The sequence below is a fragment of the Amyelois transitella genome, chromosome 5 (assembly GCF_032362555.1).
Source record: "Amyelois transitella isolate CPQ chromosome 5, ilAmyTran1.1, whole genome shotgun sequence".
In the NCBI taxonomy this organism is placed as follows: domain Eukaryota; kingdom Metazoa; phylum Arthropoda; class Insecta; order Lepidoptera; family Pyralidae; genus Amyelois; species Amyelois transitella.
The window spans coordinates 10,374,907-10,393,134 of NC_083508.1; the positions used below are offsets into that span (position 1 = coordinate 10,374,907).

Sequence of the window (18,228 nt, forward strand, 5' to 3'; positions counted from 1 at the left end):
AAATTGAAATGCTGGTGCTTGGACGATTTGCTGTAATAATTGGTGTTTTTACCACACCTCTCTTAAACCTCTCATAAATTTCTCAATTTCTAAATTACATTTTCTTTCAAAATTCACTAAAATAACACAGCTTGCTGCATATAGGGTCATCTCAAAATTTACCCTTTATGGTGATTATTGTATTAGCATATTATTAATGGTTTGATATAAATCAGAATAAAAAAAAGTTTTCCTACTTTCGTCAACAACGTTCAGTGGAAATTCGTTTTGGGACCAATTCTTTGTTGGCGTTACCCCGTGCCAAATATTTGCGGAATTCCGATGTTATACGAGCTGCTATATTGACATGATGATGAATGTTTACCCAACAAATTCTTACAACTTTGTACTTCGACTAACATAAGGAAAAACATAGATTGTATTCCTGGGTGACCTTGGCACATTTTATACAATCTTTCTCGTGTCGATGAATGTAATATTAATTTGACTGGTCCAGATACCATGTGGAATGCAGTTATGTTGTTACCTTTTTCTGCAGAAAATAAGCAGATTTGAATAAAATTTTAACTGAAGATGTGTTGGCTACATTCTCATATGTTAAGGTGTATAGAAGAACTATAGAATATTAAAAGATAAATAGCACAAGTCAGTATTCAAGAGACAATTTTCATATATATCTTACTTTACAAATTCGCAAAGATTTATTATATAGGCCACAGCGAAAACTACAAGGCTAAAAGTAATTACACACGTCACATTGCACAATAGATTTAGGCCACCGATGCCCGTCAAAATTCGCGGGCCATTTCGCCAGAAGATTACCACTAGACGCTTGGTCGGTCGGACACCAGGTTTTCTGGGTTATATTCAACTAGGGCTGCACGTTCTTAATCCAAATTTTTATTCTATTAAGTTTCAAAGAAGTAAATTCGATTTCATATTCGTTAAATTCTGTGTAGTATCAATGATGCAATCATTGCAATTGTTCCTTCTTTTTATTACGTAATAGGACACGCAGAACACTTTAAAATAAGGGCGAAATGGGCGTCAAAACTTTTTACATATCTAGCTTTTATTCAATGTAATGTCTGATTAAAGTCATGACAACTCCGAGTGTTTCAATGTAGGATACATACAATAATATTGTCGCCTTACATTTATATCCCTTGCGGGGAAGAAAGAGCCAACAGTCTTGAAAGGGCTCATAGGCCATGTTCAGCTGTTTGGCTCAATGTAGAATGTTGATATAAATTTAAATAACTATTAATTCTGATGTTACCATGACGGGTTACATTGTATTTTCTTAGCTCAACCACACATGACAACTTTTTATACCATTTTTTCTACCATTATTTATCTAAAAGTTAATCTCTTATCTTTGTGTGTTTTTTTATTAACCTTCAGTTATTGCTTTCGAGGCGTGCGAAAATCTATCGCTGTCCCGTTTCACGTCTTAATAAAAAGCGAAACAGCGATAATTTTTCGCTCGACAAAAACGGCGTCGCGCGTGTTACACTACGAGGGCTTTTTCGACGTTTATTTGAAATTATCTATACATGACCCTTGTACATCACTACCAACCCTCTCGGATTAGCCACAACCCAAATAGTTGTGTAATTATTGCCGTCTATTTCAGGACGTTTATTTGGGAGTTGACGGCTCAAACAATGTACCCGTTGTTTGCGATGATGCTAAACATAACTATGTTTAGCAAAGCTGTTTTGGAATTGCATAAATTAACGAAGATATTTTGGGTGAATGCTGTTTCTGCTCTAATTTTAACTTTGCAAATATCAGAAGATACGTGTGATATGACGCGATAAATTTTATTATTACATATGTATGTACATATAATCACGTCTATATCCCTTGCAGAGTAGACAGAGCCAGCATTCTTGAAAGACTGACAGGCCACGTTCACCTGTTAAGCTTAATGATAGAATTGAGATTCAAATAGTGAACGGTTTCTAGCCCATCGCCTATAAGAAGTATCCCAAGTTTATAAGCCTATCCCTTAGTCGCCTTTTACGATATCTATGTGAAAGAGATGGAGTGGTCTTATTATTCGGTCTTATCGGTGCCGTGACCCACACGGCAAATTAATTATTCATGGAACACTGAGTATTCATGGTACAACTTTAAGATTTCTCGATTTCAGATTATGAATACAATTTACAAAACCGTTCTGTATTAACTCTATAAAACAAATGGTGATAACCTTTAAACAATTTTTAGAAAACATTAACGGACCATTATAGTTGAGACTTGTTTTTAGTTTAACTAGTTCAATCCAATTTAACTGAGACAACGGTCCTGAATTATGTGATAATTAATTATGGAGAATAATGTTTAGTACTGTATTCGCAATTGGGTCAATTTCGAGACAGTAACTTACACTAAATATCCGAAAAAAGAGAATAAATTCACATCCATAATGATATTAAAGAAAAATTTGAAAAACTACTGGACCGATTATGATTATATTCGACACAGAGATAGATACAACCTACAGGAGTAGAATAGTACTACTTTTATCTGAAAATCGTCACAAGAGCAAAGCTTGACGTACTTGTAGACGTACCTTGATCACTTTAAAGACGTCTTGGCAAAAGGTCAGGTTTAGGGTATCCGAAAACGCCTAGCATGCATGAAGAGAGTTATGAATGTGGATGAAGCGAAAAAAGTATGCAGAGATCGTGGTTAGTGGAAAGATATAGTCTCTGCATACCCCTCCGGGAAGGAGGCGTGTTTTGTGAATGTGTGTGATCAAAATTATCTGGAGACAAAAGTGTGGAAAACGCTACACTGACAAGGACTACAACACCAAAGTAATGATTGATATAAATCTATTTCAGTCCACAATTAACGACTGATAACACAGTAAGGACGTCTCTTGTTTGCACTTAGAGTATTAATACTCAAGTGTTTCCACCTTCCATTTTATGAGTCAATCGTATTGTTCGCTGATTACGTTGAAAATTGGCAAGATCCTGTGCGTGATTTGCTTTTGTTTGTTCCAAAACAGAATTATTATGTTTGTCGCAGCAACAAAAGTTATCTTCTTTGGCCAACAACAACATGAGGTCAATGATTTGGCTTTGCCATTTGTTCCTTTCTTGTCTAAAATAAGTTGCACGCACTGACCTCATATTGCGTCGGCATTAAAAGAATTAAAAGCAATACCTCGTCCATTAGTACAGTAGCTACTCGTACATGCAACACCTTAGCCTATTGTTTTTACAACCCGCCATTAACCTCTTTCGATAATATCATCGCGATTTCAACAACCGCAAAACGAGATAATAAAGCCAGTAAAGCTGCCGTTCACAACGCCAATTCTGATGAAAGTTGTTAATTTAACTCGATATATAATCGATAGATAAAGTGCCGATTAAGTGGCAATGGCCGTGTGGTCTTTTTTCGTAGAGGTCCCAATATGGTATCATGCGTTCGCCACACACGTAGACGATTACGCAAAAATCGAGAAATACCGCCCTCAAATTACTCGCTCAGACGCCGACGGGCCTTAACGACCTGCCTTAACACGTAGGAAGTGATTATTGTTTATTTTTGTAATTGCCATGTCAGGAAGTCGGAACCTCACAGGCAGAAAGCGGCGGTGACTTAAATCGGGAGGTGCGTACGAACATGAAATAAAGCAATCCCACCGACGACAGTAATTGAGTAACTTTGTCTGATCTTGATTTATGGAGCCAATTCACGTCAACAATGCTTACCGAGGTATGCTTATTTTGGGAATATTGATATGGGTACGTTTTGGGCAGACTGCTTCTAAAATACAGATAACAGAAGTGAAACTATTGCTAATGTCTTTTCTATATAAACGTACCTACAATTTGAAGCAAGCGTCAATGAAGTTTAGCGTGCCTATTCCATGTGCAGTGCAGTAGACTTGCAATAGCCAAAATTGTTCGCAGCTTTAATTTTAAGAAATATCTTCGATAATGTTTTAGATTTTTTACTAATTACGTGGAACTGCTTTACCACATGCCTAAATCCTATCTCACATCTTTGTGTTTTTTCAGTTTGCTCTTTGCCATTAGGAGGCTTCGGGTTTTTAGGTCCACTATTGTTTGCATCTATATACCTACAGTAATAAAGTTTCAGCTCTCTTTCTGTATCATCGTTGTTTCGTACAACACCAAAAATGTAAATCGTAAATAGAATCTAGATGACGACTATATTAAGAACCTATTCCTAGATTCTTTTCAAGTATAGATGACGTGGATCACACGAGACACAGGTGAAAGCCCTTTTCATGACGCAAGGTATGAACTGACGCGTCCCAATATTGGGAACGATCACGTCAAAGGTTAGCGACCCTCAATTCCAATTGTCTACCTTTTTTCGCAATTTGGATATATCGGCAAGAGGTCAATGATCTGCTTTCGTGTTTTGAATAGACGATGAGGGAGAAAAGCCTTGGATGCAGGAGCGGGCGATGAATGACGCCTACGAAATGACTCGTACCGAGAAATTTATTTTCGTTTCGTCAGCCGAGCTTTATCAAGCGCTGGTACTGTTTCCAAGGCTACCTTTGGTATAAATAGATACAGTTGTTGTTATCGTGGCGTCCTGGGGAATAGGCTTCAATTGTCATATAAAAACACTCTCCGTATGACGCGTCTATAATTTTTACTGAATTTGAAGGTATTTCGATTTTATAACTGGTTTCCGGGTATAGCTGGTTGATAGGTAAGCTTATATACATATATGATATACAAAAATTTATGACAATTTCTGAGATTTAAAAAAAAAAAAAGAAAAGTAATCATTTTGGTTATAGCTCATGGCCCATCTTTGTGCCTGTAACGTATACATCTATACTAATATTATAAAGCTGAAGAGTTTGTTTTGTTTGTTTGTTTGTTTGTTTAAACGCGCTAATCTCAGAAACTACTGAACCGATTTGAATAATTCTTTCACTGTTAGATAGTCTATTTATCGAGGAAGGCTATAGGCTACATTTTATCCCGGATTTCCTACGGGAAACGTCAACAATGCAGGTGAAAGTTGAATGAGTCGGCCATCTGCGAGCTTTCCACGCGAACGCTGCGCAAACCAACAAAGATATAGTAAAACAATGTACTAAAGATGGGAAGTACTCATTTTTTGCCACAAAAAAGTCCGCGAGAGCATATATCTATCTCTTAAGGTTTACTTACAATAACCACTTTTATGTTCATTTTTTAAGATTATTTTTTCATTATAGACATAAGTTATTTTAAAACCAATTTTCTTTAATTCAGTGTTAATCCTTATCCAAATAAATATGTTTATTACTTTCGGCTTTTCATGTAGACTAAAATTGCCATTTACAGTATATAAATCAGACGAATAGGTTTTGAGATATAGTCGTTATAAGCAATTTGCAGCGAAACATTTAATACGGCGAACCAGCGTTCTTTCTAATATGTGTGACCGCCTGACCGCCCTGAATAAATATGATGCCCAAAATAACTATTCCACGCGGACGAAGTCGCGCGCACAGCTAGTTTAATATAAAGAACTTCGCTTGCAAAGCCTATCGTCAGCAACCATTGTCGTCATCTGTCTACAGGTTGTTTATTGGCTGACGCCCGCGTATTCCCTTGCCTTTTATAGTTATCAGATAGATGTTACTGACGCAAGACACGGTCGAATGACGGGTAGGGAAGCGGGTTTTGGTTGTGCAAATAGGGTGTTTTGTATCTCCAAACTAGTTATTTTCACAGTTTTACATTCATACATGTAATCACGTCAACAGCCAACAGTCTTGAAAATACTGATAGGCCACGTTCAGTTGTTTGGCTTTATGATAGAGTTAAGATCCAAATAGTGACAGGTTGCTAGGCCGTCGCCTAAAAGAAGAATCTCTAGTTAATAAGAATATCCCGTAGTCGCCTTTTTACGACATCCATGTTTTCACAGTTGTAGTGAGAAAATTCTCTATTGGTGGAATACTTAATGAAAAAGACTTCACAATGTCGTGTTTTTGGAAGCATATTGACAAGAAGAGAAAAAGGAATGCTTAAATTATTTGGTTATGTTTAAAGAATCAATTAAAGGTTGCCTAAGTAGATACATATATCAGATGAGTGTAAAAGGGAACGCTGAAAGACTAGAGGTACCTTAATTATATCGGGTACGTTGTGTTGAATGGTCAAGACAAGACGACAAGACGCGTCAAGAGTCTAAACTCGCGAGCTTATATGAAAAGATTGAACATTAACGAAGCAAAAGAAGTAAAAACTTAAGTGTGCAATTATCGTGGCAATTGACTCTGCCTATCCCATATGGCAAAGAGGCTTGATCATATATGTTGTAACAAAGTCTATACTAGTCCTTTTTAAATAAAAGTTCAACTGGTAAAATTTAACTAGATATATGTATAATTGTTATCATATATGAACTTACATATACGTACAATTGTTGAATGTATGTGTGTAACGTGTATCCATTCATTAAAATGCTAATGCGTTTGTTGTTTATCATTGACAGTCGACGTGCAAATCATTCTATGTTTTCAACACCGGCCAATAAAAATACTAAGTTCCAAGTGCTTCTTTGGCACAAATCATCTTTATACCTTTTTCCATTTTAGCCAGGACTTCCGCCATAAATATCATATATTAACAAACTGTTATTGTTATCGTTTTTTTTTTCAAATTTATTTATTTTATTGCTTCAACGATATCTGAAAAGAGACATTATAAACGTAGTATGTGCCTGTTGCTTTTCTTAAGTAACATCACATCTTAATAAAGGGGTAGTCAACAGTCTCGAAAATACTGAAACTTCAGCCAAATTGCTTAATTATTGAATTGAGATAATAAAATTAAGTAAATGGAATTTATGAACTTGGGATTATCTTTTAGGCGACGGGCTAGCAATCGTTCGTGGTGTACGAATGTTATGACTATTGATTAAGTCTTCCCAGTCAAATTTATTTATTTATTTCATGTGGGTTTTTATGCAAATGATTTATGCATTTGCCATTTGCCCTGCCTAGGTTTCCAATTATACAGTCGATTATGAATTCATGAGTAGTCGGCTTTATCTCGTAATCAGATTCTTCACGATTTATCGCGATTATCTCGGCTGGATAATCGAGTTTGCGGTTGATCCAGTCGATAGTCAAGTTTAAAAGTACACGAGGTACATTTGGTATTCGAATATGTATTTTCGTAATAATTACGGTATTAATATACGGCATTTTAGTATTTTGCTAAAATAAAAAAAGTTGGTGAGTTTATTGATAAAATAACATATTATTACTTTAAAAAAGTAAAAGAAACTTAAAGCTTTTTCAAAGCGAATGAGTAGAATATAATTTATTTTAATAAAATTCACCTTCATAAAAATAAAAACAATAAAAAGAAAAAATTAACTTTTTTTTTTCTCTACAACAATACAATTGGTGTCCTAATATAACTGGTAAACTTAGTGTGCGTAAAAAAAAAGTAGATTTAGTGGAAAATAGTAAACATTTCGTAGTAAGCCGATTCATACGTGCAAACAGATTTACGCCCTCAAGTTCAATACCAGTTATATTTACTCAATTGAAATAACTCTCTCAGTATTCGTAATAGTCATTAGTTATAAAAATTGCTCGCCGGCCAAAAGCCGCCATAAATTTGGTATATTGAAAACAAACCATCTCGCTAAATAAATTGAATGAAAGTATTCGTTTATTCTGGTTGTATGAAACACAAATATATTATATTATTTAATTTCTCGCCCCTGCTTCGCATTTATACATATAATATAACCTTTCTCTTGAATCTATCCATCTATTTAAAATTGCCAATCAATAAAAAACTATATATTTTTTTATTTTAAAAATGTCATATACTTCAATTAATCTGAACAATGTATGCTGCAGCGCAGTTTATTATCGGTTCTTCTACACTGACGCTTCCGAAGCGGCAGTAAACTTAGTTTTAAGTAATTTACCTGACGTCAACCAATGTTGTGAAACAAAAAGATATGACAGTTGTATAAATCTTCGATATTTATACTTCTACTTATCTTATTTTTTTAATCATTTACTTATATATTTATGTAAATCAAGGAAAACATAAAAATAGAACTTAGAAGTAAAGAGAAATTAAGTGCAAGGGTACTACTTATTTCTAGAGAAATTTCTCTTTTACATAATAATTGGTCCCGTTATTTGTGATCTACCTGGGAAAATCAGTTTATCCACGTACCTACTCCTAGCAAAACAATATTTATTGATGAAATATTGAATACTTATACGGAAAGCACGCGTAGATTTTGATAAAATTTGAATTGGAGGTTATATGAGTTATGTATGCAATGAAATACAATACAAATTTACTTGCGTGTGGGTTCCCTAGACATGTGTCCATACAAATAGTTGATATAAACGTTGTCGGTTGGAATACACTGAATACGATTTGGTAGTCTTCCTCAATATCAAATCAATTTTATATACAGAATACGCGTACTTGGATTGATTTGAAAACAAACTGGTTAGAATTAAGATTTAAAAAAAAATATAATTATAGTAATGTTGAGTTTGTATACTAAAAATAATAAGGCAAAAGCTAGTGAGTATGTATGTTTGTTCATCATTCAAACAAAACTTCTAAATAGATATTGGGATGGTGTTAGCATCCAATAATACAACATAAAATTTTGGAGCTAGCCCATTCGGTTTAATTTGTTCCTTTAACGAAAGTCAAAATTTAATGTCATGTGCATAATCTGTAAGTACGGTTAGCAGAACAAGAATTATTTTGTACTTATAATCAACATATTGTATTTGATTGAGATTGCGACCTAGAATTTTCGCTTAAGGCGTCAATTTCATAAATATTAATGGTTTATTCAAAATAATCAATTATTGAATCCTGTTTTGCCTGCGGGGGAATTGAATCATATATAAGCAGTGCAATTATACCAACTAAAACTATAATTTACTAATTTTTTTTTATCAGCAAAAAAACAACAATAGAAATTAGTTATAACTGTTTATTTTTAACGGTGAGAAGAAATGTCGAGCGAAGCTAACCGAACACAAAAACTAAGATTCTTTGCATACATCGTGTCACATTCTGTATGATCAAAGATTGACAGCGAAGTAGGTCGCAAGGAACACGCGAAATTGAGAGAAATCTTCAGAGTATCTGCTGAAACATTAAGAATGCATTTTTATTAGGTAGGTACAGTGCAGAGTTTGCGAGTAAAATTACAAAATCGTAGTATATTCAGCTGCCAAAATTGTTCAGAGAACATTATGATCGGCTTATTATGCAATTTGGTCGGAATCCGTCTAAGATTGAGACTACAGTGTTATTTTGAGCTGTAAAAACAGGAGACCCGAGGCGCCAGACGCCAGCCTAAACACAAATAACATTGATTGATTGCATACAAAATTTGAAGGAATAAGGATAATAATTGTGTATATTTTTGTTCAGTAATGTGAAAATATTAACTTGCGCTGATGATCGTCAGTGTGAGTATATTACAACAGATAATTTACGCATTGATTATAAAACAAGATCGTGAAAGCTCTGTGTACAAAGCTGCATTTTCATAGATTTCAATGTATTAGAAATAGCTATTTAAGTAGATCAGTTTCCATAACACCTTCAGAACAATGGAGTATAGATATAATGATTTTTTTAATTAATAATCAAAACTAAAAATAAACTGATACAATTAATTACTCTTCTATTTCCCATGACAAAAAAAATATATTGGCTGGGCACTTTTTTACATACATACACATAATCACGTCTATATCCCTTGCGGGGGGATAGACAAAGGCAACGGTCTTGAAAATACCGTTCGGCTTAATTATAGGTTACATTATAGGTTACATTGAGAACTTTATTTCATTACTGAACAAATTGAGCATACAATTACATACATATTTCTTTCACGAGTGAACTATATAAAGGTATCTGGAAAACCCTTTTCCACGTGGAAAATTCGCGACACAGGCCGCGGAAACCGCACGAGGTTGAGACAACAAATAAAAATAAACGAATAAACTGTTCCAGTTTTCCTCATATTGATACATTTATGAAAACGCCTTGGGAATGTTACAATTTACAGCAAACAACTTTTTCAGTCCATACTTACGAGCACTAACAATATTGAAACTGTCACAGATTTATTATGTTTTGGATATTTTTCAGGATTTCGGGAAAATGTGGAACGCACGTCAGTAGATTGTGAGTGTCTATTGTAATGAGATAATTATTTAATGCGCATTGTATTTTTAAATACTAACGCTAAAGAAATGTTTCAAAGAGTATTTAAATTTAAAAAATAAAATTGGCATTTCGATTTTGGATAAATACATTGTAGTGTAAAGCGTTGAAACGTAAGATTTTTCAAGCAAAAAATAAAGTCTTGGCATAAAGTATAAAGCACCTAAGACCTTAGTGAAGTGAGTTTGATAGTTTTTTGTACTATTTCTCAAAATTACCGCGGTTATTACTACGGCTAATATACTTGGGATTCTTCTTCTAGGCGATGGGCTTCTTTAAAGTTGCTAACATCTATTTGAATTTCAGTCCCATCAAGCTTAACGTGGCCTTTCAGTCTTTTCAAGACCGTAGGCTCTGTCTATCCCGCAAGGTATATAGACGCGATTATATGCATGTATGTATCTATTACCGCGGTAATTGAATGCAGTTGCTGATTTTGGTATTCCCAACTATCCAGTGTTGCCTAACATTAATAAACAACTAGAAATATCGTTCTGAGAACATCTAAATCCATTTTACACACGGAATGTCTTCCGTGAAAGTATCAAATGCACTCGTCTTTATTTCTAATGCAATAAAGTTGAATATCAAGCATATTACGAAGGACATCGAGGTATATGAGATCGGTTTATGGTACGCAGAAATACCATTTACTAATACGAGATTAAAGGAGTTCGAGAACGAAGGAAATGTTATTCTATTATTATTTTGTCTAAAGCTAAATCTGGTATCAAGGTATATTGTATTCGGACAAGTATTCAGGTTTATTTAGACAATTTAAATGGTCTATTGCCTTTGTAATAGCTATTTATATTCTTGTACTAAAAAGCTATAATACATCTAGTCTTTCTGACAAGTAACACAAGTCAAGTGACAAGTCTTAACATATAAAAGAAGACACTGACTGACTAATTGATTGAAATATTAACGATAGGTTTAGGTCCACAAGTGAAGTCCGCGAGTACACGTTAGAGGCAGGTAGCCTCCAACAGAGAAAGGTGGAAGTCATTGGGGGAGGCCTACGTTCAGCATTGGACGCTCTACGGCTGCAATGATGATGATGTGGGGGTGCACTAAAAGAAAAATTCTCGTAAATCCCTCAGAAATGAAAATTGCGGGATTTTACACGCAGACGGAGCTACGTGCATTCTCTAGGAAAAAATATATATTGTAATAATGTGTCGATTACGATTTGTAAGTCAGAGAGAATTTTGCGTTTCAGAGGTCGGCAATATAAGTATCACTCGACTATTGGAGCCATCAGCATTAAAAGCTGTTACGTACGATATGCTAGTGTATTTCGTATCGTGCGACATTAACGCGCGCGAAAAGGTCGGACGGACGAAAATATTTCGCTTTCGCGGTTATAACCAGCCCGTGACGCGGGCACAAACCTTCGCAAACTTCCCGCATAATTGCAGAATTGATACTTTTTAATTTGATTCTGGTAGATCTTATTACAAAGCCGTGTAAGTATTTAGGTCTTCGAGAAAATTATTTTGAACTAGTTCATCTATTTTGATTAAAAAAAAGAACGCGCTGCGTTCAAATTTAGAATGTTAACAAACCAAAGCTTTCTTGTCTATTAAATATTGTACGTGCACAATTTTTTTGTACATAATAAAATTAACCTGTTCATGTATTTTGCAACGCTACATTTTCGCATTTTTCGCTTAGAAAATCTGGAATGTCAGCAGACCAAAGTTTATGCGTTCTTGTGTATTAAATATTCTTCTTCTAGTTAATGTGCAGGTTGCCTTACGATTTTTCCCCTCACCGCAAGTATTCAAACATATGTACGTATGTAACTTCGAAAATAGTCATTGGTACATGGCCTAGGTGGGATTCGAACCTGTGCCCTTTTTGCGCCACACGCATTTTAACCGGGACCTTACCGATTCGACCACCGAAGCTCTTGTGTATTAAATATTGTACGTGCATAATCTTTTTGTACTACTTTATAATCTTTTATACTTAAACCTATTAAGTTATATAAGTCAACCAAAACAGAATGCATAGAGGGTAGGCCCGTTGAATACAATTACCTAATTTAAATTATAAATGAGCATGTAATAGAACATAGTTTGTTTTTCAAACTGACGGGTGTCAAACACCTCTAACAAGACGGCATATGGCGAAGTTCTCAATTAACCGCATCGTTAAAACTATTGAGATATAAAACAGCTGTTAGACGATAAAGTCCGTTGACGTCACAGTTTGTGGGCAGACATCGCCAGGTGTGCGAATGGGAAGTATATTGTTAGTTACAGATAAAATATATTTCTTAAATTCATAAGACACTGTATAGGGGTAGTAAGATAAGATCTTTACGCTAAAAGACGCTAACGTATTTTTTGAATTTTTTTCGTTAAAGGCGAAAAACAACCTTCGTCGATTGCGTGCTGGTGTCGTGGCGAAGAAAGAATGTAGTTTTTTTGCTAGCTGTCTACTTGTTTTCTGTGCGAATTGCAAAAGTCAATCAAGGGAAACGCTACTAAATATTATATTGGAACGATTGGCTAGCTAGCTGCTATTATCTGAATCTTGATTCCATGATTATTTATTTGAAGTAACCTACAAACCCTTAAAAACATTGTTTTGTTAAAAATCATATAAGAACACTAAATTGAATTGAACTAAGTTTTGCTAATTTAAAAAAAATAATAATGTGTAAATATGTTCTAAATTCAAAGGATTTGTCAAATTTAAATTTAGCAAAAATAATGCAAACATTATTCATTCAGTGGTAAATAAGTAAACAAAAGTTAAAAATACATTTACAGGGTGTGCCCGGGATACCGCGAAGGGCACTGTAAACAAATTATATTAAAACAAAAGCCTACACTTGTTTACGTGGAAATCTACTCCAAAATAATATTCCAGCAGGACTAGAGCAAAATATTTGATGTTCGGCTGCGGTCTTGTTGACGAGAGGAAGCGATTCGCGATAAAAATGGCTTTCTAAGCCTAAAAATTTATCTATCTGTGTTACAAAAAGAGAATGGTGACTAACTTATTGTTATAATTTTAAAATTATCTTATAAATTCGTCGACTGCTAAATGGAACGAAAAGCAAAGTCGCGAACAAAGATAGTTTTGTTTGCAAAATAAGTAAGGCAATAAATTTGACAAACATGAGCTGTTTCACAAAATAACTGACAATTTTTAACTAATGAAGTCTTTATGAACCAAACATCAGCTTCTTAGTTTGCATACACAGAGCATAGAAACTGCCTGTGACGACGTACCGTGTTCTGTGCCTGCATTCAACAAACAAAACGGACGGTTCCTCCTCACGCGAAGGTCACGTCCCATCCAATTTGCGGACATAACGCGAACCAAGCATTTATCTACATTAAATATGTTTTATGGTTTTGGGTCGATCGGTTCTGCAGGCTATTATGGATGCTAAAAATTAGCACACCGCGGTAGGTTTTATTTAGAGGAACCTTTCCTTGTTTTGGAATTAAGAAACAGTTTTACTGTGCCCCTCGGGGCAAAATGCTTCCCTTATCTACTTTCATTGAATTCCTATCCTTCCTATCTAATCACTCCATCAAAGCAATTCCTCAATTGATTTCTTAAATATTTATGTATAAAATGACGATTCAATATTTAAGAAACCTTCACTTATGTAAGGATTTTCAAATTTATGAGCAACAATTCCAAGAAATCATTTGCAAACTTTTGGCTTTTAGTTGGAGTTAAAGATTAATCTTTTTCTGCCCTGAAACATATGTATGATACAAGTATAATATATAGACACACAGTCATTGAATTAAGTCAAAACCAACCTGACTGGGATGATGCCGGTACTGGTACAGCTTGGCGCCGTGCAACACCGCCCATACTTGTTTCCACGACCTGTCGCTTGCGCGCTGTTGAAGAAAGCATTTTTATTTATTAGTTAAATCGAAAATCGCCAAGGCGAATTGGTGGCAGGGAGGCAACTGCCCGTGAAAACTTAACAAAATCTTTTCGACACCAGGCAACAGTACCTAATTAAATTTGATTAAGGATATTATGCTTATAAACTTGGGATTCCTCTCGTAGGCGATGGGCTAGCAACATCACTATTTGAATCTCAATTTTGTTATAAAGTCATACAGCTGAATGTAGCCTTTCAGTCTTTTCAAGACTGTTGGCTTTGTCTACCCCGCAAAGGATATAGATGCTAGTGACTACATGTATGTGTATGTATGTACGCTATGATGAAATCGGTTTTATTATTACGCCGGTTCGACTATCTTTATTTTAGTCGTTAGGGATAAAGACATGATGGGCGTACATATGTGTGTGTAAGGAAATTAAAAAAAATCCGTAGGTATTAGTATCGGTAAAGTTAGAATAAATAACGGTTGTTTCCTGGGATATATATAAAGTTAATTACACACAATCTTAAAACAGTAGGCAAAAATGAATAGACTTGAAGCTAATGCATTATAGCCATATATACCTTTGGGATATGTCAGAATTTTATCACGCAGGAACTGAGAAATTTATGAGACTATAAAAAAAAAATACATACCTTCCCGTTCGTTACCACAGCCTTGATTTGTACATTCCCTTGCACATCCCCTTCCGTCGGCTCCACCACTTCCTCACAGGCGCCCTCGCCCTTCTTCTCGGGGCTAGATAACACAAAAATGCTTATATTAAATAGGTACCTTTCCACATGAAAACAAACAGATGTTAGGAAACTAAGTCATTACAACTTTAAAAAATTGCAAAATTAAAATTTTTTTTTTTACCATTAATTTACAAAATTCATACCATAAAACCATTAATATATTTCCATTCTTTCTAATATTTTTCTTAACATACGTTACTCAAAATATGTGAAACTATAATATCCTTCAACTATAAAACTATTAAAATACAAACCTACCTTGACAAATAGCTTAATTCTATATAAACCGACTTACTTAAACTAATATATTATCCACCTGCAAAACAACTGACAATAGAAAACAATCATGCCCAACATCAAACAAAGTTCTAATGGGGTACAACCGTAGCTCATGCTCACATTCGTAAATTTACATGCAATCCCAAATTGATCTCGAGTTTGGTTTAATATTAAATGAATAAGTTAATTTATGTACTGCCTGTATGATCTGAGTTTAAAAAGAAAGTCAAAAAGTTCTTTAATGTTAAATGAGCGAGATCGTTCTCATTTTATAAATTTAAGGCAAACGCAGTGCAAGGCTTTATAGTAATTCTTTGATCTCAACAAAATTGTTACTTTTAGCTTTTAGCGCCATCTATGTTTTACAGTAAATCATCACACACAGACTTTAGTGCCATCTAGCGGCACAAGTTGTCGTCATGCGACGTACCGCGCCGGGAGGACGGCGTACGGGTCGAATTTTCGCACCAACGCAGTAATGTCGTCGGTGAACCGAGGGGGGCGCCACTTGCGATGTGCACTGTCCATTTTACAACCCAATTTTAGTCACTAAACAATTTTTACCATTGTAACCCGATATGTGTTAAGTTAGATTTATACTATATCTAAAAGATTCTACAAATGAAAAGAATCTGATTAAATCTATCTACAACATACTATGTAGTAGGATATGAGATATACTGACTAGTAATGCCAAGTACCTATTAACTACGAAGGGGTATTCTACTTGATAATTTCTATTATTTAGTCACAATTGAATGTCATTGGTACTTGCTTCTCCTTAACTTTTTCAATTATGAGGCAAAATAAAATTTTTTATATGTCCACTTTCTCACAAGGTTTTTTTCTTATATTGTCAATATTATGAGACATTTTTTTAAATTTGATACAACAAATTACAGACGTATAGATTCTTAACGACATTTGTATGAAATGAGGGTAGGCGGATAGGCTCAATTTTGCAACATTTTCATATTTCAACCTTTTATTCAAGCTTGTACCAATGACTTCATATATATATATATATATATATGTAAGTTAGCAGGGTTATTACATACCTTCTCAAGTTATGGTCGCCATCTGGCTCTATGTCGCTGTCCATATGCATGCGGTCTCCCCACGTGGCTTTAAGATACGACACCCGTCTCATGGCACGTTCTTCCTCTGTTTTATTGAGAAAAAAAATTTAGGCCAGTAATTATTATGTTGGTTAGGACAACGAACCATCAACAATAGTTAGCCAAACATTAATACTAATAGGTTTTAAACTTTGCCAAACCTCTTCATGGCATGTTTGGTTTAATTTTTTTTGCAGATCCTAAGATTTGTGTCAACAAATAAGACAATGTGCATTCGTCCACGATTTAGATTTAAGTGATCTATATTTGTAAATTGACGTCCGATGAAAATGCTGCAGTGTAGTGTGTTCCGCCACTTCTTCTACACATGCGCTTTGGAAGCGGTTGTAGTTATAATTAGATTTAAGTGATGTGACGTCAATAAGTGATACCTTGTATGCAATTTTGAAAAGAAATCTATTCTATTCTCTCTAATGGAGATATGCAACATAGCTTTCCCAATCAAAAGTGGCCTTAGTATGAGGCTTGTTCCAGATCGGAAAGATTGATGCAGTGTGAACTTTCAGTGTGAAATCATTTTGAATTTAATTTAAATACTTGAAGAGTCTAGTATGGCTTGAAAAAATCGCATACTGATAGGCATACTGATAGTGCGCACCATAACACTGTAATTCCGTTCTCAATTTGCTTATATGTGAACCATGCATAAGAACAGAGGGGTCAGTGCGAGTTTTACTCGGTAAAACGTGTTGAGCAAGTAAACGAGAGTTTGTATGGAGTTGCATACGTGCCATCGTTTTACCACTAGGTGGCGCTACTCAAATCACATACAAATTCGCGTTTACTTGCTCGACGCGTTTGATCGAGAAAAACTGGCACTAACCCCTCAGATTGAGAATTATACTTTAAAAAAAAAAAAAAAAGGTGTTTCACACAAAACGAACCTCCGAGCTGAGCATCCTTCTTCTGTCTTCTTGTCACTAGGTCATCGGCAAAACCTATTAAAAAAAAACAAATGTTATGCGAAATCTTTTTTATTGATGTCCATTAGTAATTAGACACCGAATGATCACGACGGTTAGTCGGCATTAGTAGCACACTGAGAAGCACACTCATCGCATTCCATTAGTGGAAGAGATAGGTTAGAGGCCTCCCTTATGGCTGTTCAGGACTGCTTTGACATGTACTACTAAACGACATTGCAACCAATTTATTAACCGATTCGTCTGCTCGACCAACTAGTTGCCAAGACAACTCTTCCGAGCCGACAAAATAGCAGTAGCAAAAAACATGTCTATCAGGTAAATTAATCATCGTTTTGTAGTACAATTTAGTAGAGTTAGTTTTTACCTAGTGGATGTACTTGGAAATGTAATAATTATTACAATTATGTAAAGCCCGTGATATTTTTTTAGTCAAATTGAGACTGGCTACATAGAAACTTATTTATAATTTTTTATCGGTATTTAAATAATCCTTATCTCGCATGTTTCTTTGTGTATTAAAATTGAGACTGGCCGAGAAGACAGTTATTTTTTTACTGTTACTCTAATACTTTACAAACATAACCAGTACACCCAATAAGCGTCATGCATTCAAATAAAGAACATCGAATCAAGCCAGGGAGGGATTGGGGCATTCCAAAGAGCCGCTGGACCTGAGTCGGCCGGGGTGCTCGGCGTGGGCGACGGGGAAGTGGCGGCCGATACGGACGCGGACGTTGACCCCGACGGCGGCGCTAGGCTCAGCTGGGTAGGCCTCTGAGGCCCTTCCAGCCCGTTCATGACTCCAGGCAGCGAGACGCGGTTCATCGCCTCCATTTGTTCTCTGTTCAGGCCCATTCGCTTCTTCGCGTGACTGCCATCTTGAGGCGAATAGTGCTATTAGATGCCGGCGTGCTAAACTAGCGTGTTCATTGGTCAACGTGGATGAACTTTCAAATTTTTCTTCTATGGTTCAAATATAGCTGCGTAAAGTTTTAAGATATGGACAA

General features: G+C 35.3%; 1 protein-coding gene across 5 annotated transcripts in view; it reads right to left on the reverse strand.

The window, feature by feature from the left end:
* Positions 1 to 18,228, reverse strand: part of LOC106134502 (rho GTPase-activating protein 21) — a 335,912-nt gene that overhangs the window by 63,157 nt on the left and 254,527 nt on the right. For 4 of the 5 annotated variants that reach the window (XM_013334565.2, XM_060944386.1, XM_060944385.1 and 1 more), the window contains 5 exons: positions 17,893 to 18,099; positions 17,180 to 17,233; positions 16,215 to 16,320; positions 14,776 to 14,878; positions 14,042 to 14,125 (listed from right to left, as the gene is read on the reverse strand). In XM_013334565.2, the coding sequence (XP_013190019.1) occupies positions 14,042 to 14,125; positions 14,776 to 14,878; positions 16,215 to 16,320; positions 17,180 to 17,233; positions 17,893 to 18,099 (554 nt within the window). The remainder of the gene's footprint in view (positions 1 to 14,041; positions 14,126 to 14,775; positions 14,879 to 16,214; positions 16,321 to 17,179; positions 17,234 to 17,892; positions 18,100 to 18,228) is intronic. The other variant, XM_060944387.1, reaches the window with a different exon arrangement.